The 22,434-nt window shown below is 43.3% G+C and overlaps 1 protein-coding gene across 1 annotated transcript; it reads right to left on the bottom strand.

Moving 5' to 3' along the window:
* Nucleotides 1–1,301: 1,301 nt before the first annotated feature.
* Nucleotides 1,302–20,286, bottom strand: MAP10 (microtubule associated protein 10). The gene has a single exon (XM_080388876.1). It carries the CDS (start codon nucleotides 6,023–6,025, stop codon nucleotides 3,605–3,607), a length of 2,421 nt encoding a protein of 806 aa, XP_080245002.1. The 5' UTR covers nucleotides 6,026–20,286; the 3' UTR covers nucleotides 1,302–3,604.
* Between the last annotated feature and the right edge of the window lie 2,148 nt (nucleotides 20,287–22,434).

The raw sequence follows: 22,434 nt of genomic DNA, 5'->3' as shown, positions 1-22,434 counted from the left end.
CAATGTTCTGAGCACCCATCTACCTGATTTCTGGAATATTGTACAGGTTTAAGGCAAAGATCAGTTGTTAAAGTGACAAATCAAAAGTAAGAAGCTAGATGGCTTTATCTAGTGAGGATCTATAATAAACCTATGTAATTACTTCTCACATTTTAATTTCACTGTAGTAAAGTTTACAGTGTAACTAACAACTGTAAAACTCGAAGTAACTGTAGTTTACTGCTTAATAGTGTGGAGCAAGGATGAGACCAAACCAAAAACTTCACACATTCAGTTAAAATACGATTATATATGATGCTCCAATGGCTATGGGAAATGAAGAAATAGGGAGCTTTTAGTGAATATTTTGGTTTTGTGAAGTTTCAATTGTGCCTAGCTAGCCATTGGCTCTGTCAAGCAAGTAACAAATCCCTAACAGAGCCTGCATATTTATGGAGATTGCTCAACCTTAAGTAACAACTGAAAGGTCTTACAAGCAGATAGCTGGGGGACTGAAAGAAACCATTTTGGTTTTACATCATTCTCCCAGTATATAAGGGCCCACACTGTAATGAACAGTAATTAATAATGTTTCTAGGAACTCTGACAAAGAACCGTGGATCGAATGTATGTGGAAACATGAGCTGTTCTTGCTCAAAAAGCTGAATTTTCAAAACAGGGGTTTTGTAGTGTAGCGTAGTGGGCCAAGATTTTGTATTCTTCATCTATCTTCCCTTTTTGTAGTCTGTGAAGCAGTCCTTAGGGAACAGTGTTAGTTGAGATATTGTTGGGAAAGTAGTTTTCCAATGCATTGGCTTTCTTAGGACTGAATCAGAAAAGTAGTGCAGAGCTACCAGAAAGAGTAGTGACACTTCAGCTACTTCACTTGCACATGCCAGCTCTGCCACTATGGTTCTCCCTCTTGGGATGTTTATGGGGTATCTGAAAAGCAGGCATGTATCTTTCAGTATCTATGCTACTCTTGGGAAGGCTGTACAAGAACTGCGGGGCATACGCTACTATTATTTGCTCCTCCCAGCATATTGCCATGTGCCCTGGACCAACACAATCCATTCAGTTTAGCCCTTACAATTTAAAACGGTGTCTTTATGAAAAACTGGTGTAATACTTCCATTAGAGAAATGTCTTATCAAACCTCTGATGTTAACAGCTTGATCAGAGGGGTACAGGATGCAAGTTATAATGACAAAATTGGCTAGCTGGTATAATGTAGTTGCATGTAGATTATTACAGGATTTGTACAAACGGGAATTTCTTGCTTCCATCCCCCCCTCCCCTCCCCCCCCCCCCCCCCCCCCCCCCCCCCCAGTTTTATACTGATAGTAAATAGCGCTGTTTTGCTCTGTGGTTTGGTTGTGGTGTGTTTTTGCTATATGTTTGGTTGACATATAGAATCTTCTTGATTCTTGCCAATATATTGGTTTATGAGTTTTCAGTGATAAATCAGTGATACAAAGTTCTTTCCCATTTTTCTTGACTTAGAGTTGCTGTTTGAATATTAAGTAAAATTTTGTTTACTCTCACAACAGCATAGATAATATCTGAAAAGATTATTATCCCAGAGGGTAGAAATTACCTGTTAACCTCTCCAAGCAATAACTACCATGAGTCTATATCTGAAAAGACAAAACCAAACTAAAATGTGTAAGCATGATGCTGACATTCTCTTCTTGTGTAATGTCTCCTATTGTATTCCTAGTATGCATTTTCTTTCATTTTCATCATTCTCCTGAAAAAAAATTATAAATGCTATTATACAATAAACATTAGAAATGTTATCCCAAATAAAATTAGCTGAAAAGACATTAGTTTCATTATTTAAACAGAAGTATTTGCTTCTGGAAATTGAAAAGTGAAGATGGGATAGGGGATAGAAAAAGAACTGGGAATTTGCCCTTGAGTTTCAACTTTTTAAAGCAAAATTTTCTTAAGTAATGAGTTTCAAATCGTGAACTCTTAATGTTAACAACTCATTTAAATAGCCACACAGTAAAAATGGTTGGGCAGCATTGTATTTTAACGAGAGTTTTGCGCTTGAGAACTGCAAGGTCTTACTCCATCAATAAAATCAGAATTACTGCCATGTATAAAGTATCAATGAAGTTCATGGCATGAAAAATAAAAAGAAACAAATATATTTTGGTCTGGAATTGGAACTGATGAAACAAAGGCACCCTAAATAACATTTAAGAATTGCTCTGGCCAGAGATTGCTTTGATATATGGGTAATTTCAGCTGCTTACCTTTAGGTTAAAAATATTAGTAGTGGTGGTCTCAGAAGTCAACACCAGATATTTGATTAATCCTCACAGATGTTAGTATTTTAAACAGGAGGGGTATTGTCATCCCTACAAAATAAACACATAGTAAGATGGAAATAAAAAATCCCTCCAAGATGTTAAAGTATAAACACAAGCTCTTGCAGTAAGAATGCAGAGAACTACAGGGAGGAAAAGGGGAGTTAGTAGGTCTGTCATTTAACCCTCCGGATAAATGTCCTAAATTATGAGACAGTTAGGAATGTAAAGCAGGCAAAGGAGATAACTACTTAAAGAGAGTGGAAAGGGGGGGACAAGACAGACCTAAAAACTAAGGCAGGAATTTTAAGCTCTCTTCACGTTCCAAGTCAAAAGATGTCTCTGAAATTTTTGACAGGGATATGAACTCTAAAAAAACTCAGTAAACAAAAGACGTTAAGTTCAGTGGTCGAACCAGGTATCAAAAGTAAACATCAGGTGATAGTTCAACCAACAGAAAAGGGGACATGGCAAATTCTTGTCTTTATCTGGAATCCTTAAATCATGATGTAATATCTTTATTTGTTCCGAGTTTCTGAACAGTGGGTGCTGACCACCTCTTTTCCCCATTGTCAGAGAATGCAATCAGGGAGTTGTGAAGCACTGAAAATTTACTGCATTCTCCTCTACTCTTTGCACACTCTTAGTCTTCAAGGTCAAGTAACTTCCATCAACCTCCAAAGCTCTCCCAGATTATACAGAGTTACTGTCACCAGTAATTCTTAAAATGTTTTCTAATAATGTGTGAAAATCTGACTTAAATGAGGAACTTCAACCTAAGAAATGGTTCATCTAGTTCTGGTCACTGCATTTAGTGATAGAAGAGTAAAACAAATATATTAGTATACAGATCAGCCAATAAGTCTCTGCTCTTACTGGCTATGACTGTATGTTTTAAGTAACTATTTGTAATGAAAATAAAGCATAGAACTATTTGCATGAGGAATAAAAACTCGTGTTCAGTTAGGAACGCATTTTGTACTTAGCCATTTCTGTAGTGTGTTATTACTTCTACCCTGGACAAGTCTGTGGGTACTATCTGCATTTGCTGCTTCTGTCTTCATTTCTGCTTTGGACAAGAAGTTATGTTTCTTGTGCTGTCTGGATTACTTTTACATTAAAATACTGATATTGAAGTAACTCATGAGAGATTCAAATAGTAGTTTATTTTAAAAACTTAAGTAAATTCACCAATGTATTAAATGAGCATTATAAAGTCTTAAATTAACATGCATATATTGCAACTAAATGGAACAGGCCTTATGAAGTTCAAATATTGTATCTTAATCCACACAGTGAAAACATAATTACATTGTGTATCCTGGAAGTTTGTTTATTACAAGTTCACTGATGTCTTTGTATTGGTTAGGAATGAGTAGTTTTCCCAGAAAATCATCCTCTTTGTCTGACATACTGTTTTCCAGGACACCAAGTTCAAGATCAGACATATTAGATGGCAAGTAGGAGCTAGCTTGAGTTACTGCCTGGCTTTTTCCTGCAGAGGTCTGCCTCTTTCCTGTATTCAGATCAGTATCAGACCTAACTTTGCTTCTCTGTGTAGATACTTGTTTAATGTGCTGATCACTCCTGTTGTCTTTCTTACTGATCTCTTGGACTTCTTGCTCTTCATCTAATAATGATGCCTCCATTTGAGCAAGGTTAAGTGAATCAACAGACTCAACACTAGTTCTCTTGCTGGTGTTTAGGTCACGGTTTCTCTTCAAAGACTGAACTGGAGATGAAGCTGAAGGAACTGGCAGAAGATCTGAAGTACTTCCAGCTCTTTGACTTGCCTTTGAAATTCTGGACTTCCTGGATTCTGGCTCTGTATCCGACCAACCTTGCTTTGGACTTTCAAGCCACAGAGGTTCAGGACTGCTGTTAAGAGCTTCCGAGTCTCTGCCCGTACACTCAGCACTGGTGAAATCTTCTGAATAAACTGTGTCCTCAGGACTAGCAACAAAGTCATCTGAGTATATGAATTCAGAGTTGTTTTCAACACTCCTGCTAGAGCTTGGTTTATGATCACTTACAAAGGATGCATCATCATGCTCTGTGGTTTTACGATGGATTAAGTGTATTGCTTCCTCATTACTTCCCTTTGCATTAGCATCTGATGGGAAAGCAGCTGGGAGTTGGACTTTCGCATACTTTTCCTTGTGAGAAGATCTGAATGCAGTTTCCCCCAGGAAGGGGGCTGTAGTTACTTTGCACGGATGTTCCTTGCTTGCAACTACATTGCTCTTCAGCAGATTTACAATAGCCTGTTTCTGCAGGTCAGGGGACCCATCTCCTGCCACAGAAATGTGCTCTCTGAGAGCACTTGGTAATGAAGCCTCAACAGTTTTATCAAACTGATTATTCTGCTTTGAACTGTCTCCCTTGCTACAATGCCTGTCAAACACCACATGCTGTTCTCCAGCATTTCTAAGCAGCTTTCTTTTGGATGAAGGGCTTTTCTTCAGCATTTCCATTTGCTTTTTTCTGTACTGCTCCCTCCTTTCATGAATTATTAGCTTATCAGGGTTGGTCTGCCGCAGCCGTAGCCTCAATGTATTTGTCAGCCCATACAACAATTTCTTTCTGGGAGGTTTGTTTTCCTTAGTTTTGCAGTTCCCTTCAGAGCCTGTCTCTCCTTGGGGTACAGCTTTCTTAAGTCCTCTCCCAGCCCAAAATGATGCTGGTGAGGTGGCCTCCTGCCCACCTTGCTTGAATTGAGGGCTGGCACCTCCACTGCTCCCACCAGGCCCCACAAGTGCCTCTGCAGGCCTGGGGGCAGAGGAGCAGCTGGGGGGTTGGGGGGCCATGTCACCGCTCCCAGGGGCCTGGTGGAGCCAAGCAAGATGGGGGTGGACAGCAGCAGGCACAGCATCACGGGCGAGCACTGACAGCTCTGCCAGCAAGGCACTAAGCAGCGGCAGCTGCCCCAGAGCGTTGTGGAGCTGTCGAGGGCTGACAGGGTGCAGCAAGGAGGGCCCAGCACTGGGACGTGGGGGGTTCTGGCCTGTGTCTTTCTCCTGCGGTCTCCAGGCCTCAACGTGCTGCCACTGCCCTGCAGCCGCTGCTGCTGACGGCAGATGAGACTCAGCAGGCTTGCAGCTGTAATAGAGCACGGGAGGGCAAAAAATGTTGCCCTCCAGCTCTTCAACCTCCTCCTCCTCCTCCTCTCCCTCCTCATCCCCCGGCTCAGGGGAGCTGGCAGGTGGCGTGGCAGCGCGGGGGCTAGCGGGACACGGCGGGGGCGGCTCCTCCCCGGCCTCCAGGCTGGTGAGGCGGTAGCCCAGGACCAGCTCCCCGACGGGTCGCCCCGCGGCGTCCCGCAGCGGGAAGCGGCCGCGGCGGCCGCAAGAGGCGGGCACCCCGGGCTGCCGCAGCAGCTCGGCAGCTGCGGGGGCCAGGGAGACGCCGCAGCTGCCGAGGAGGCGGGGGGAGCCCGGGGCGAGCTCGGCGGGCAGCGCCAGCAGCAGAGCCCGGAGCGGCCGGCGGCGGAGTGCGGCGCAGAGCGAGGCCCGGCGCCAGCGGAAGAGGCAGCGCTTGCCGCGGCCGAAGGGCAAGGCCCGCCCCGGCCGCAGGGGCGGCGCGGCGGCGGCGGGGCCCAGCAGGAGGGTGGGGAAGTCCAAGAGGCGCAGCGCCACGACCGGGCGCAGCGCGGGGCCCAGCGCCGCCGCTACCCGCACCACCTCCACCAACAGCTCCAGCGAGAACAGCCCCTCCGCCGCCGCCGCCATGGCAGCCCCCACGCCCGGCTCTCGCGAGAGGTGGTGTGTGAGGGGACTCGGGCGAGGCCGCCGGACCTCTCGCGAGAAGAGCGACCCCGCCGTCCCCCAGCGAGGCGCCTGCGCGCAGTAGGCTTGTAATCGGTGCAGGGTGCGGGGCGGGAGGCTGGGTCCGCCGCCCGCGGCAGCGCAGGGTAGCGTGGGCCCAGGGGCTCGGAAGGGCTCTCTCCGCCCCTATCCCGCCGGAGGGGAGCGGAGCTGTGCTGTGCTCCCCGCGGGGGACTCGCCGCTGCCGTGGTGCGGCCTGCCCCTGCCGGAGGCTGCGGCCACCGGGCGGGTGAGGGGCAGCGGGCGCCGCCGCTGGGGCCGGGTGCTGCCTGGTGCCTCCTCACAAGCGCCCTGTGGGAGCTGCCCGCGGCTCTGAAGGCGGCGGCCGCGGCCTTGGTCGTGCTTTCCCCATTGTGGATCACCAGTAACGGCCAGAGGAGCGGGGCGGGATGGCTCCTTCGGCCAGCAGGAGTGTTTGTGGGGGTAGGGGGGGGACGTTAGACCGTTCTCCGCTTCTTTGTGGCCTCTTCCCACCCCAAGGGAAACATCGAGATCTGCGCCAAGGGCTGTGTGCTGGCGTCTCGCCACAGTTGAGGGCCCATATATATCTGAGTTTTTAAAAACTGTGGTTCTACGTTAATTAGTTCTTTCTAATCAGCTGTAAATGCCACTTCTTCATCTGTAATGTCTCCATCTCTGTACTGCTTGACTGCCTTGGACATACGTTGATAAATTCCTCCTCTCCCATCTGCATGTAAAGTGGGAGTTGAGGACACACTTGTGAAGAATTCCACTCCTCACGCCTTGCCTGGCGAAGGGAGTGCCCTTCCATCTCTGATTGCCCTTCCCTGACACCAGAGTCTCCTTGCCACAGGCACAGCAAATACTTGCTGAGCTGGGAAGAAAATTGTTTTATTCAATTAGTAAGTTGACTAAACCAATGTATCCTAAGTCAATGGTATTCGGTTAAAGTTACAGTACACCCCCACCATTTACCACCAGGGAAATACCTAAAAGAAAGACCAGTCTCCTCTTCCTTTATTTTTATTGCCTCCTTTTTTCCCCCTTTCCTTCCTTCCTTTGCCAAATCACAATCACTTTAGAAAAGCAGAAACCAGTGGGAAATGGTTAAAGAATCCAATCCTTTGCTCTTGGTCAGGTCCCTTGATCATTATTATTTGAAGGACACCTTGCCTTAACTATTATGTCTGAAAGGAGAGTTAAGGAGTTTGACCTCTGAATTGTGACCAGGGCTTAAGAAGTAAATAATTAAGTTCTCAGTTCCTCCACTGCCTCTATTCTAAACACATGATTTAAGAGCTACAAGTCCTCTGCCATCGAGGCTGTGAGTGTTCCAGTGTTGCAACTGTACTGGCACTGTGGCAGCTGAAAAAAAGTGGCCAGTCCATTTTGCTGCCACATTCATCTGCCATCGGTCGTCTGCTTTCCTTCTGTTTCCTCTTCCTCCAGCCCATTTCCCATCTCAGAAAGGCTTGACAGTTTAGTTGTTGTTCTCCATGAAGGAAGAATGACAAAATACTCCCTGATACACTGAAGGCAACAGATATATTTAACAGTGGTCAAATAATCACTCTCGAGGTCCCCTGGGAAGACAACGAATAGGTGTTTTGCCAGTTTTACAGATGGGCATAGTGTGACTATGAAGTTTGGTTGAAGATTCCAGACCTCTTAATTATGAAACTTCCAACCCATGTAGGCAAAGATGCATCTTTGTGTGTGGCGGCTGCAACCAACTGCAGCTAGGAAGTAAATTATGGAGGAACCAAAGCCTTGTTTTAAGGTGCTGGGTAACTAAAAGAAAGTTTAAAAAGCACTCCCAACAGTTCCATGTGAAACTGGAATTTTCAGTTTCATGTCCCTGAAAATAAGCCCTATTCCTATATTGTATTCTGCACAGACAGTATAAATAAAAATTACTGAATATTTGTGAAAACTATAGGTGTTAATAAACTGTGTAAGATCAGCCAGTAAGTTAGTGACAAAACAATTATTTAAATAGAAAAGGGTGTCAATTTTTAAGTTTGTTCTTGTTGGTGTGTTCTATTAAGTCCGTCCTCTGGTCACGAGAGCATATTTATCTTCAAAATAAACAGAAAACACCATTTTGTTGTTCAGTTGCAAGTTAGAAAAAAAGACCTTTTTCTTTCCAATAATCCTAGTTTCTACTAACTACCATTTTAAGGAGACTTGTGCTAATACTTCTTTAGATTGCATGTCACAAAAGAGTGGTTTAGAAAATAGACATACCTCAGAGAGGCAGGGTTACAAAGGCAAGTGTCATTACCTGCTACTGCCCCAGAAGCAGCAGGTACATATTAGGATCTACATTAGTTACAATCAGTCACCTTTTTAAAATAGCTCTGGTTCTTCTGAGTGCAATCTTTTCGGTCCTCCTTTCTTAGAACTAGACTTCAGTTCTTCTCTGTTTTTTCTAAAAGACTGAAAGACTAAGGAATTTTGCTGATTCAGTGGAGTCTTTCACTGACCTTATTTGTATGTTTGAAGTACTAACATTTTGTCTCAGAAAATTCCAACCCAGACAATTGGTATCATTAGCAGCAACTCAGCAACTTCGGTTCAAATCTAACTTTGAAGGCTCTGAAATGCCTTCTTTTGCCCTTACTTTCTGTGCAATTTCAGATTTATTGATCCCTCTACACAAAGTAGAGATGTAAACTATAGTTTATGGATAGAGAAGTATGACTTTAAAAAAAGATCTTGAGAAAACATGAAGTTTGTTAGATTTACAATTAAATGTACTTATTCTGGTGGTGTTATAAAGATTGCATATTTTTTTTTACAGATCAGATACTGGAGTAAAGAGCCATTGTTTACCTGGATATAAAATTGCTCTTCTGTGTGCAGAATCTGCAGGGCAATGCTTGGAATTTGTGCAAATATTTAGCCTGGTGGCACTTTGGTTCAGAAAGGGGTCAGACAGTCTGCTGGAATATTCAGCTGGAACATAATAGGGGTTCTTAAGATACTGTGCCTTAAAATGCCACCCAGAGAAGACTTACTTAGTCTTTTCTCAGTTGTCTGTTGAGTCAGCCACTTGTGAAAGGGCAATGAACAGAAGAAATTCAGGAAAAAGGATGGCAGCCTTTGACAACTCTCAGTTTTCATGAACTCTCTTCTTCAGAAAAAAAAAAATACATGAGCAAAACGTTTGAGATTTTTTTGCAATATATTTAGGTTTCTCTCTTGAAGAATCTCGAAAATGTTTTGAAAAGGAATAGAGTCAAATGAGAATGCTAAATTATTCAGAAATTACTGTTTGCATATGTTTCTGTATATTGTGCAGAGTTTTTCAGGGAGCTTTGCTGTTTCCTGTGTCCAAATTCTGCTTCGCAATCCTTAATTTCGTGCTGACACAGATCTAGTGATGTACGGAGCAGTCTAGGAACAGTTGCAATGGTGTTCTTGGCATAGGTATTTTGATATCCATCAAAATGAAGGATACCGTGGTTTCTCCCCACTTCTCAGGGTGTACCCTCCTGTCCACAAAGTGCCCCATCAGTTGGGTGGTCAGAACAGCTGGTACAGAACCTATTCAGACATACAGCTCCAAATACCACCCTTGTGTTGCTACCCTGAAGATGCTGGTTAAGTTCTCTTTTTTCAGTATGATAGCTCTCACGTTTATTTTCATTCTCTACTATCTTTAGCAGACTTTGGGAGTGTTAAAATAAACATTATTTGCGAAGTCCTGTGGCCCTTCTCCATTTGGCAAACACCACTCTGTTTCCTGTCTTTAATGATTTCATTGCTGTCCTTAGTATTTTACTTTCTCAGGGCGGCGAGAGTTAAGGCTTATGGCAGAGTTACTTCTGCAAAGTCAGCAGGAGTGGCACACAGGGTTGTTTTCTCATTACCTTGGGGGGGGGGGGGGGGGGGGGGGGAAATGGTTGTCCTTTAAGATATGTGTGAATCCGTGGCTTTCACAGCCAGCTTGCAAATACAGCCCATGCCAGCTTGCTTTCTGATTCCAAATCTCCTCAAGGATTAATGGGACTGCAGCAAAACACAGCTTCTCCTTCTGTTCTGAGCGGTCCTCATCATCTTTCTTGGATCTGGGGAAACTCAGTCCAAGCAGACACTTAAAGGAAACATGGGAAAGTCTAGCAAATACTTGAGGGAGAATGATACTGTAAGAACCAACAGGAAGCAGGATGTCACAAATAAAGGAGCTTGGACAACTATATTGAACACAACAAGGAGACATATCCATAAGGGTCACATCGGAGGCGATTTCCTTTATTTAAAAAAAGTTCTTAATAAAGCCAATAGATGTTTTTGCTTAAAACAATAGTGAAGGGTCAGCCTCAGGATTCAGCCCATTGAATATTCTTTACATAATGCCCACCAACATGCAAAGCCAATTTCCTTAAATAACAGGGTGCTATTAGCACATGGAAGCTTTACCGTCAGTCTTTCCTTTTATTTGATATAAGCCATCACGAATTCATGTGGTATAAATGGAAACCCCATGGATTCGTGTGCTGACGTTTAGCGTTAATTAATGTAGCATTGTGTAAATTGTGTTACTCCCCATCCAATAGCTGGGAAGCTCTCAGAAAGTTCTCAAAGAGATCGATTTATTTTCTTTGGCTTCATGGTTACAGCTGATGCTTGTCATGCACATATGTACTCAATGACGAAAGGATTCCAGGTGCTTAGCCACCCAAAGAGGACAGATTAATCACACAGCGGCACAGTTGAATGTATGTTTGAGAAGCAAAGAAAAGCTGTACCAAAAGTCTTCTTCAGAGTGTGGGTGTCCTTACAGTTGCTGTTGTACTGTAGAGCGGGACAGGTCCTCAGCCCCTCTCAGGGTTTAGCATTCTCTCTGTAGGCAGTGATTTTTCAGACTCACTACCTCCTAAAAAGCTACTTCTACAGCATTCCTCTAGCTCAAGCTGGGAACCATTGGGGGCAAATTGCAGTTCAAATATCTGACAGAGCTTCCGACAGTGAAAGCTCTTGTGAGCCTCAGGGTGGTTCTTAAAGTCAATTCAATAGTTAGATGAGATTTCATTAAAATAAAAAATTGGAGATGTCTGCAAATATTTGAGTAGGAAACAGTTAGTGTTGTGTGCATTGTACCATCACACTGATGACACTCATTGTTTAATCTGTCATAATTACGATTGTAAAGTATGTTTTTTCAGAGGTTTACAGTACAGCTGTTTCGTTCACTGCACATTTTCAACCTCTAAGCTATTTCTCTTTTTTCCCTTTAAAAACAAACTAAAATCAGTTTGACTGCTTTGAGACTTCTCCTTTAGAGAGAGCAAAAGAAAAAGAGCCAAGGATATTGTTATGCAAAGCTGCAGAGCTGGACCAGATCCTCTTCACTGGCTGGAAGGGAGCAGAAATATTCCATCCCACTTAGCAAACAGGAGGTGTGAAGCTGCTTGTAGAGGTCAAAAAAGAGGAACCAATTAGCTCTGTAGTTTTCATGTACCTTCTTGTTTTCCAAGGAGACAGAGTGACAATCCCATGGTTCAATAAAGTGGACTGTGAGAGAGATGGCTCCTTAATGCATATTTGTCCATGGCTTGCCTAGCAGTGAGATTTCTGCTCTAAAGAAGTCCTTTCCATGGCTTACAGCTTTGTTCCAGGGATCTCAGCAGCAATGTCCCTCCTGCACACTTCATTCCTTCAGGCTTCTGTCCTTCCTCTGACTCTGCCAGATGGCAAGTATGGAGTACTTCCCACTGGTGTCCTGGTAATGTCCGTAAATTGCTGACTCTTACTTACCATGGTGGTGGCAGTGATGTGTAACTTAAATGTATGGACAGGGCAGCATCATGGCCTGTTACATGGCTTTTTTGATTAGAAGGAAAGAATAAACTGTGGTTTAGGATTATAAATGTGGGAATCTGGTGATCTAGCTTTAACTCTCTTTTACCACAGGTTTCTTCAGGAAGATCTAGTTTCTCTGTGCCCGAGTTCTTCTCATAAGACATGACCAGCGTTTCATTGAGATGCTCATAAGTAACCCCTGGAAGTGAACAAATCTCTGGGATGCACCCTGCAGGCCCCTGTCCTGGGGAGTGATGGCAAGTGGCTCTCATCAGGGTTGTTTTGCTTGCCTCTGAAATGCAGTACCACAGCCCAGTGGTGAGGCCACCAGCCCTTCACAAGCAGTTTTGGGAGTGGGCACTGCAGCACAAGGGGAGATGCTCTGAGAGGCCGGTGCATCTGCATAGTCCACCGTGTTGCCGTGCAGGGCTCTTAGGTGCTGAAAATGTAGCAGCCTGCCTGAGCTAATTATCTCCCCAGCTCTTGAAAGGGCTAGTCCAGGCAGGCTCTGTGCTGACACAGCTGTCCTGCTGCCAGTTCTTTGGCTGGCGCCGTCCGGGGGATCGCAGGGCTGCGCTCTGTTGCAGAGTGTAGCTATGCCTGTAGGAACTTTTCACAGGTAGTGGCAATGCTGGAAAAGTAATTCACTGCTATGCAAATAGCCCTGTGGGCTACAGCTAGGGAGGAAAACAGGCTTGTTTCTCTTGTGCTACACCATGTAGTCTGTGTGGGCAGAAAGACGGAGCACTGTGTGTTGTAAGCCCCTGACATAAGGCTGGATGAGAGCTGTGCCAGTGCAGAGGCCTGGCTGGCCAACCTCCCCCCGCCCCCCCGCCCCCTTGCCTAACTCCACTGACCTTCTCTGAGCTAATTCAGGGATGTCTTTGGCTCAGTAAGTTCAGCTAAAGCAGCTGTGATTGCCCTAACACGAAGTTTCCTGGTTTTGCTGGTATGTATTTTAAGCATATAGCTATTTTGGTGCAGTTTCATGCATTTCCTATTTGAACAGTTCCTGTCGGAAGCATGTATTGTTTGCGAAGACGTTGCATTAATGACTGTGTGAATTATTTGTTGTATGGGTACGGTGGAAGAAATAGATGGGAACTATTCCAAGTGGTCTTTAATGAGTTCAGTCATCCAAGATCCTGATTTCCATCTCATAAATAATAAACTGTCCTCAATATGCTAATTCAAATTTGCCTTTAAATTGCTTATTTAAATTTTGCAGAAGAAATAATCAAGAATAAAAATTTCTGAAGAATGCAAGCCTGCCCTGTTGCTGTGGCAGGGCGTTCAGAGGTTGCAGTGTCTTGTCCTCTTCCCCACGCTAAGTCCTGAGACAGTGAGCATGTGACTAGGCTGGTAATGGTTTCGTGTCGTGAAGAGTGAAATTTGAAATGAAATGAACGAAAATATATGTGAAATCTTTGCTCCATAAAGGAAGGGTCGTTAATATAACCTTACACAGTGAGGTCTTTGCCATCTCCTTTTGATGGGATCTCCAGTCTCAATTTCCGCTGCTGATCGTTTGCAGTTGGGGCCAATGGAGGCCAGAAGCGTTGCTCTGACAATAGACCTAGCCTCTGGCAAGGTGATAGAGTGTGCTTAGCAGTGACCCATCTGCTTCATCAAATGCAGCAGCAACAGTTTTTTAGACAAGTCGCATCTAGTCTTGCAGTAGCAGATGAAGATTTTTCAAAAAAAGCCTTCTCTTATTTGTGGACACTTGTACGAGGCATGAACGTACCGGTAACTGGACTAATGATTTCCCACTCTGCTAACTATAAATAGAAATATTTCTGCTCCAGGCAGGCAAATCATTACACTCCGAGATTTTGTACTGATAGAACTGTTAACCATGAGATTTTTCTGTTCTGAAAATATCCTTTTCATTCTTTTTTTCCCCCCTCCTCTCAGCATTTTATCTTCAGTAAACATGTATGATTTTACATAAACCTGTGGTCTCTGGGCTGTCTGGAAGTTCAGACTAAACTACAGCACATAGCATAGCATAGCAAAAATACTGCAAGAAAAGAAAAAGAAGCATATTTTGAGCATGTATTAGCTGGTCGCACATCATTCAGGCTTGTCAAGGTTCAATATCAGATAAATAGACAGGAATAGAAGGTTTGGATAGTTCTGCAGGCATGTTTAGTGGAAACACAGTTGCAGAAATTTCATTTCAAGAGACAAACCTGTGAAAAAAACCAAACAGGTTACTCTATTTCCTGCCCTGGAAGAAATGGCAGCTTTTTGAAAACATTAATATCCGCAGTCAGGCATTGCAAATATTAGTTCTCAATTCCTTCAAGGGATAAAAAGAGATAAAAATAGAAGCCACTCTGAAGCCTCCCAGAGGCTGACATATGCATTCATTCATTTCTTTATAATGACATCTTTCATGAAGGCCTTAATACTGGCAATTCTCAGAGGAGGACTCCTTCCCCCCAATACTTGCTCACTTCTGTTGAAAGTTATCTGTATCATTGCAAGCAGGCAGGGGGTAAAATACTTTCTGAAAACTCAGCTGTGCTTTTGTAGGCTGATCTTCAAGAGGAAAAAAGGCTCATTCTCCCGAGTGCACAGAGAATGTGACGCCGCGACCTGGAACGGCGTGGGAGAGTCTGGCTGTGGTGGGACAGCCCACAAGAGAGGGGCTGGCTGTATGGGGTTCTCAGCAAGGGGTGAGCAAAGTACACCTCAGTTCTGTGTGTGAGAAATACAGGCTGCACAAAACAGATGTCAACTTTGCAGCAGCTTTCATTTCACTCTCTACTCCTCTCATTTGTGTGTCTTCCCAGTTTGTTCATCTCCACTCTAAGGCATTATCTAAGCATTCAACCTGCTTAGCAAAGCCAACCTAGTCACATTTGCCCTCTGCTGCAGGGAAGGAGAGAGGGTCTTCCAGAGCTGACAGATCTTCAGATTAACTGAATCCTTCTCTGATGAGCCTCTTTTTGTCTGTTGATTGCACAGAGACCAAGCCTTGTTTAGCTGGTTTGCTTAAATGTCTACATTTGAGTGGAGTGATCATGATCTCTACACTTCAGTCTTTGGTAAGGTTGGTAAGGTTGGCAAGCAGACAGAGCAGTCAGTTGCTTTATTTTTCTTACACTAAATTTTAAGTCTTTTTCACAACCAGAGTGTAAAGCAAAGCCCAGCACACTGATTACATTGACACTGGGAGTTAAAGCTGGAGCTTGAAATGGTATCGTTATTGCAGGTGGAACTCATCTGACCAAATGCAGACTGAACATAGAGATGGATAGAGATGGATTCCCAAAGACTTTCTTTCATTCCTCATGCTATAAATGAACCTAGAGCCGCTAGCTCAGGGGTAGTCATGTACATCTGGAGATATACAGGTAAATTGCATCCGCAGTACCTCCAGAGCTCCCTCCATGGCAGTCATTCCAGAGCAAGGGATCAGCCACACAGGTGAACTAAAGATATAGGATTGAAGGGCACCACCTGAGTCATCCGTCTAGTCGGTGCCTCTCAAACTGTAGAAGGGCATGCACATTCCGGTGAGCTCTAGCTCGTGTCATCCCGCGATGCTGTACATTTCCAGGCTTCTTTACAACAGTCTCCAAGTCTGTGCTAGAAGACCGAACGCCACAATAATTGTTCCACAGAAGAACAGGGGGAGATCAAGGGCACTTCTAAGTCCTCCCAGCTAACCAGAGATTTGCTGGGTGACCTTTGTGGATGCTTCTGGTCTATGCAGTGTGTTGCAGAGGAAGACAAAAAAACCCCAGCAGTCTCTGATTAGCTGATTTGGAAGAGGACTTCTTCCCCATTCCAAATCTGGTGATTAGCTCAATCCTGAGCATGTGAACAAGTGCAGACAGCTGATGGATGCTGATATCTTGAGGAGCACTGATGAACCTTACATCTCTCAGTGATCATGTTTATACCCTTAACTGACCCGACGCGAAGTAAAATATTCTCTTAAATCCCTGTGAAAAAAGATTAAAGGGGTCAGGAAAAAGTATATTGTTCAAGAAAAATGTCAGCCCTGGGAGTATAACCTTAATTATTAAACTATACTGCTCTAATTTTGCTCTTATAATTTCCAACCAGAAGATCTCCAGTGGGTGGTTATTTTTTTTTATTTTATAAACAAAGGCTTTGCTTTGTAATATACTGCTGTTTGGCACAGTCTCTGATGGTATAAAAGGCAGCCCTTTAAACAATGTGCTGTGATCTTATCTGATCTGCAAGCTGGAGGTTATATCATCAATATAATTTGTGGCAGGATATTTGCATAGATGTGGTGAAGTGTGTTGGAAACTCCTCTGAAATCAGACAAAAAGGAGACAATATTAGCTTAAGTAAGTGAGGCTATCAGTTTAACAGCTCCATGAATATATCTTCTTTCTAGAATAGGAAATCACAATTTTCAGTTACTTAAGGCCAGCTAACAGAACACATGCTTGCTGATTGTGATTTTGTCACTAACATACTGGATCACACAGGGAACCAGTAAGTACTTACAGAGAGTTTCAGCTGTTGTTCACAGGTTCCCATGTGGCTCTAACTCCATCACTGGTATCCAAAGGCTGTTCTTGGCCCCAGAGAAAGGAAGGCTGAAGGTCTTGCCGCCAGAGAAGGGGGGCTGCCATTCTGAAGTCATTACTAGAAAAGAAATGACATTCTGCAAATGACCACTGCCATCACAAACAAAATTAATTGGTCCTTCTGCTGGTATTCTTGAAAGGACGATTCGACAGCCAGCGCTGTTCAGGAGACCAGACTAAATTATTGTAACAGACCCTTCTGGCCGGAAGTTCTGTGTCACTGAGAGGTACTCGCTTTGCATCAGGACTGAGATATGTATGAGTATAATTCAGGGACCAAGTGCAGCTCTTGGTGTCAATGAGTCTACTCATACTGTGGATGAAAATGTACTTTAGCTTCTACAGCAGTAATTCCGGCCGCTTTCACATATTCTGTGTTTGCTTGAAGAAAATAAACTGTGCTGTATTGTATGTAATAAAAGGTTTCTCTTCCTGAACAGTAGTTCCAGTTGTAACCTAGCAAGAATACTAGGGAAGCTGGAAACATCGCCTTTGCCTAGACAACCAAAAACTTTCCTGTATGTTGTACCAGTGGTTGCACCTCCTGGAGCCCTGATGCCATAATGGGATGTGTGAAGGCTAGAGATAGTGTCAAGCTCCAGATCTGGAACTGAAGTGTCCCCAGTGTGAGAAGTGTTGGTTATGCTCCATGTCTAGCTGCTTTTTAAGTTGCAAAAGATTTCCATTTCTAGTATAACACCCAGTAAAAAAAAGAGCATGCTCTGACTTCTCTTGTTAAAATTCCTTTCAGTTTCTTAGGGTTTTTTTTCCCCCCTTTATTAGTTAGGAATGGTAGAGGTCGGTGGAGCTTTGTAAAGGACCTTTTCAGCAAGGGTGAAACATATTAATCGTGCTGCAGATCCTGCCTGCTGGCTGATGGGGTGCCTCTCTGTGCTGGTGTACAGGCCTGCCAGAGCCCTGGGGGAGCTGTACGCACACGTGGGCACCTGATGTATGGGTTATCTTGCAGGGATAGCATGGCAAACAGCTGAGAGATGAAAGAGTGAAAAGCAACAAAGTTCTGCCAGATGCAAAAAGTAAAGGAACAGAAGGAAACCCAAAGCTATTCATTTTCACTGACACTTTCTTTGTTACCTCTTTGGACAAGTGTGATATCCAGGTTAACCACATTGTCCTTTTTTATTTTGGCTGTATTTGTATCTTTGCATTTATTGTTAGGTTTTGTCATGTTATCATCTTCTAAGAGTGGTATTAGCTAAATTGGACATTTTTTTGCTGAAAGCTGTAAGCCTCCAAATAGAATGAGTGAATTGGGTTTCTTCCCTAGAAGTTCAAATGTCCTCGCTTGCTCCTAGGGTCCTGCATGGGCTGCTATTCTGGTTAAATTCAAGAGCTTGGTTCCGGAGTCTTTGCTCCATGAGGGAGATCAGGCTTCTTCCTTTGAGAGCTTGCTCCTGACCTGAATGACAAAGAAACTGAAACAAGGGCAGGGTGAGGCTACGGAAGGTTTGCTCACTGATGTTGCTCATTAGAGGACTTTGCTGCCTTGCTACTAACCCTTTTGGTTCTGCCAAGTTTCTTGATGAGAGCTACAGGAGTAACAATAGAAAAGTAGGTCAGGAGTAGATCTTGTAAATCTACTCGAAGCGCCAAGAGCACAGTTTTTGTAGAAGAAGAAGAAAAGAAAGAAAGGAAAAAAAGAAATGGGGAGGGTTTAGGGTGAAGAGAAGGACAGGAAGGGCAGAAGTTTAGGCAGGACTTCCGTGTGTGAACCATGATGGGTAATTATACACCTGATTACAGATTGCATTCTTATGGTGCCTGAAAAATTCTTCAGTTTCTTCAGCAGGGCTTTCATTGGCACTTCTGAATCTTTTATTCTGCAATTGCTGTTAGCAGTAAGGCCAGCCTGCCTGCCTGCAGGGGTTTTGAGTATACAGTGGGTGACCAACGTGCTGGCCTGCTGTATACACATTTCCAGAGTGTAACTGCACCCCTACTGAGACCCGGGGAAAAGCAACAGCAGGAAAACAAGAGCTTTTGCAGGATGGACGGTTTCCTTTGAAATGTGGTAGGCATGTGATTTCTTTAAAGGGAAGAAAATCAATAGAAGGTTTTTTTTAGGTTGGAAAAAACCACCCTCCCCAGTATTGTCTTTGGGAATGAACTTTCAAAACACATCTCGGTTTGGGCAATACGCACTGCTTATCCAGCATGCGCACAGCATACACCTCAACGTTTTATTCAGCTGAACTTTTTGCCAAGCTGGCAAAATTTCTTACATATAGCTGGTGTCATGAGTTTTTTCTATTTAGGCCTAAAATCCTAGGAGGTTTCTGTAACACACAGTTTAACCCACGACACAGAACTGTAATCTGATTTTAAGCAAAATCTGACCGTGGCTCTTCCAGCACATCCGTAATTCCAGCTAGCTTCCAGCAAATATTGTATACATCTACATTATATATGTATTTCTTCTGCTTTGTGTTGGAAACCTTGTTGGCTGTTAGGTTTTTTGCTCAGTGCTTTTAACTTGTTTTTCACTTCTGTTTTCCTAGCAGTTGGAATACAAGTTTAAAAAAGCATGTTGATGTGATAGACCATTTTAGCTGAAGTTAAAAAGCACTTTAGCATATGTGTTTACTCAGAAAAGGCGGGACTGAGAGAAGAACAGGATTTATTCTTACCAGTGTCATCCTTTCAAGTAGAAATTTCCCCTTAAAAGTGATTTTGCATTTGGGACAGCTTCCTGTGGATTGGGCACTTTCTGTATTTGGTGGTACAAGCAGGATGTTTTCCCATCCTCAATCAAACCGAGCACAGTGCTGCCTGCTGGTTTTCCCCTATCGATAATTAATATATCCTTTGATAGGCAATGAACATTTTATAAAGGCCATTTAAACAAAACAGGACAATATCTTCCTTGCATCTATCAACAAGAGGCTTTTTCATCTCTCTTTTGCTAATTCTCTCCTTTTCCTCCTGAAAGTTGGAAGCCTCTGCCAAGAAAACACAAACAGGGGACTCTTCGTTATCATCATAGCACAGAGTTTTGAAGAAATGCTCTCAACTTAGACGACTACATTTCTGCCTGAAATGTTTTACCTCCTGGTGTTATGAGGACAGCTTGAAAATTACAGAGAGTGCAGCAAGATATAATCCTCCTTGTTTTTCCTCCTTCTGACAGTTTTTCTCCCTACCGAGCCTCAAGGTTTCCCTACTGCCCATCACTGAGCTCCCTGTCCTTGTACCATGAGGGCACAGGCCAGTTTTAAATGCACAGGTGCAGAACTCCAGTCCATGTGCAGGAGTCACAGGTGTACAGCAGTAAAGGCGTTTTGAAATGAGGGTTGGGGTTTTGTTTTGGTTTTTAGTTTATCTGAAAAATCTTGCTGGTTACTCTTTAGACTGTTTTTATCTGGAATATAGATCTGATGTGGATGGAGGTAGTTCTCACCCACAGATTCCCTCCTGCAGCTGCATGCTGCAGCGTGACCTGGAGGCCTCTGTAAAGGCACAGCTATACCAGGGAAGGAGCAAGGAAATCATATGCTGAGGCCTTAGTAGCCCACAGGGAGTGGTAGTGATGGATAGGAGCTATTTATATTTTGGGCAGTGACCACAAAAGCTTGCTGCGGAGAGGCCTGGGACCGCTGGCTGTACTTGTTTCTGCATTGGAAGAGTCCCCAGGGAGCAGCACACTGTGAGTGACCTCACACAGCTGGCAGAACCGACCAGCCTTGTGAAAATCTTCCTGCGTATTGTCACTACTACGAGTGATGAAATGTGTATTTACTATCCTGACAAAATGTTCTCAGGTGGAAGTTTGAAACATTTATTTATTTATTTATTTATTTATTTATTTATTTATTTATTTATTTTTGCTTGGCCTTCGTCTGGACTTGTAGCCTGGCTGCAAAGGTGCTGTGTGCTGTTTCCAGATCGCTGGAGGTATCTGAGCCACCTGCCAGGTGCCTTCATGTCTGTTTGCATGCCCTTGGTGTTGAGCTGTTTGCGTGTTGTTGTTTGGTCCTCTCAGCATTGCCGTGGGCAGTGCCGGTAGGTACCCGAGCTGAGTCACTGGTTGGGAACAACTGTCGCTGGCTGAGGATCTGGCCCATCATGTACTGCGGTGTCCTGGCAGAAAAAAGTCCAATAAATGAAATGGAGGATATAATCTGTACTTTGCAATGAAGGATTTAATTATTTTACCTCTTGGCATTTCATGCTTGATTTTTGCATATTTTTGAAATCAAATGTAACACTTTCTGAGCTACATCAGACTCTTCCATTTTTGTTGTTTCATGTCTTTTCCTCACACCACTTTCAAGGGCTAGCATTTCCCAAGTGTTTTCTAAGGGAGCTGTATGATCCTTTGATTATAATAAGTATATAATAATTGATGCAGTTTTACAAAATTTGCTATTTGTAATGCACATTAACTTAATGTTCCTTATGATTTAGAAGATTGTCTTTAATAATGAATTATGTGCCTTATTGAATAGATTTCCTTTCTCAGGGAGCTCAGTACTGGGTTTTAGTTAAAGAAAACTGAGCGTCCCTTATCTTTCTTGCTGTCTTTTTGTAAGTATTACGATGCTTAATTTCTAGGTCATTTTCAACTGAAATTATGTGGCAAACTAGTGAGGAGTTAAAATTTAGATAAAGAAGAACTGATAAACCAGTTGCTATTTTGGGGATAGGCACAGAAATATTTGGAATGCTGTCAAGCACTTGTTGTGGTCTTTTAACCCCTCTAAGCTGGGAGTTACTTGGGTAGGAGGAGAAAATGAGTCTATTTTTTGCCCCTGTATGTCAGATAATGCATGTATATGGATTGCTTACTGATATGATTCAACTGTAAGAGCAGAATAACAATGATCTTACTGTGTTTTCACAGGAGTATTTCCCAAAGATTATCTATATACCTGAATTTTGTCCCCCATCCCATTGCTGTCTTTTAATTAAATTTTAACCTGAATTGATTACATTTAGATTTTCCCATGGGGCTCTAGAAGTGGATTTACTTTTATTCTCCTATCTGTAAAGCTTGTTGTTTAAATCTTCTCTCTCTGTCTCTTTTTTTTAAAAAAAAGATTTGCTGATTGCAATTTGATTACCTGTTCAGCTTTTTACAAATTACGTTACCTAATTGAAGCCTAGAAATAGAAATACAATAAATGGCTCTAAGTTAACCTCAGAAATATTTGATTTCTTATTATTCTATTCCGTTCATCTCAAGATTCCATGTTATAGTAGATGATACTTTTTAAGCCTCTGCAGAAAATCTAAAATTAAAAAAACAACAAAGCAGAATAGAATTTATTCAGTGGCTCTCCTTAGAGACTGTGAATGTGGACAGATGCTGAGTCTATTGTCATTTTCTAAACAAGACAACTGTTATCTTGGTGGAAACCAGGACTTTTAAAGTCAGATTTTCAAAAAAGCTCCTACGGAGTTGAGAGGTGTGAGTTTCATTCAAAGGCTGATTTACACCAGCCAACAGTTCCTCTTGTATGGGGGGCAGGGGGCGGGACAGGCATGTTATCAGAGAGAAAAGCAAATTCAATTTGTATATATGGCACTGAGTGAATTTTTCTTGTGTGCAAATCTGACTATCTGCAGCGGAAAAGTGATATTTTTCAGCGCTTCAAGCTGTCCCAAATTCTCACTTCAGCATTAAGTTGTGCATGAACACTTGTCTGGCTGGAAAGGCTTTTCTTTGCAGCACGCTTTCTCAACACAGCAGTCCCAGCAGCACTGTCCCCAGCAGAGTGTGTCCCACATGTTTTGCACAGTGGCATTTCCATATTAACTGTGTGCTGTGGGACACCATGGAGCTGGCTGCTCTCTGGCTGTTCGCCTTCCAGTCCCACGCTCCTCTGTCTTCTGATGTATAGTACAGAATCTGTGTACTTCTCTGCAGCTTAACCGAATTACTCTTGTGTCACCCAGGCCCCATAATGCTATAAAGGCTGGTTAACATATATATGAAAGCCATGG

This window comes from Falco punctatus (genome assembly GCF_963210335.1).
Source record: "Falco punctatus genome assembly, chromosome: 5".
Classification (NCBI taxonomy): Eukaryota; Metazoa; Chordata; class Aves; order Falconiformes; family Falconidae; genus Falco; species Falco punctatus.
This window is presented reverse-complemented; position numbering and strand designations above follow the sequence as displayed.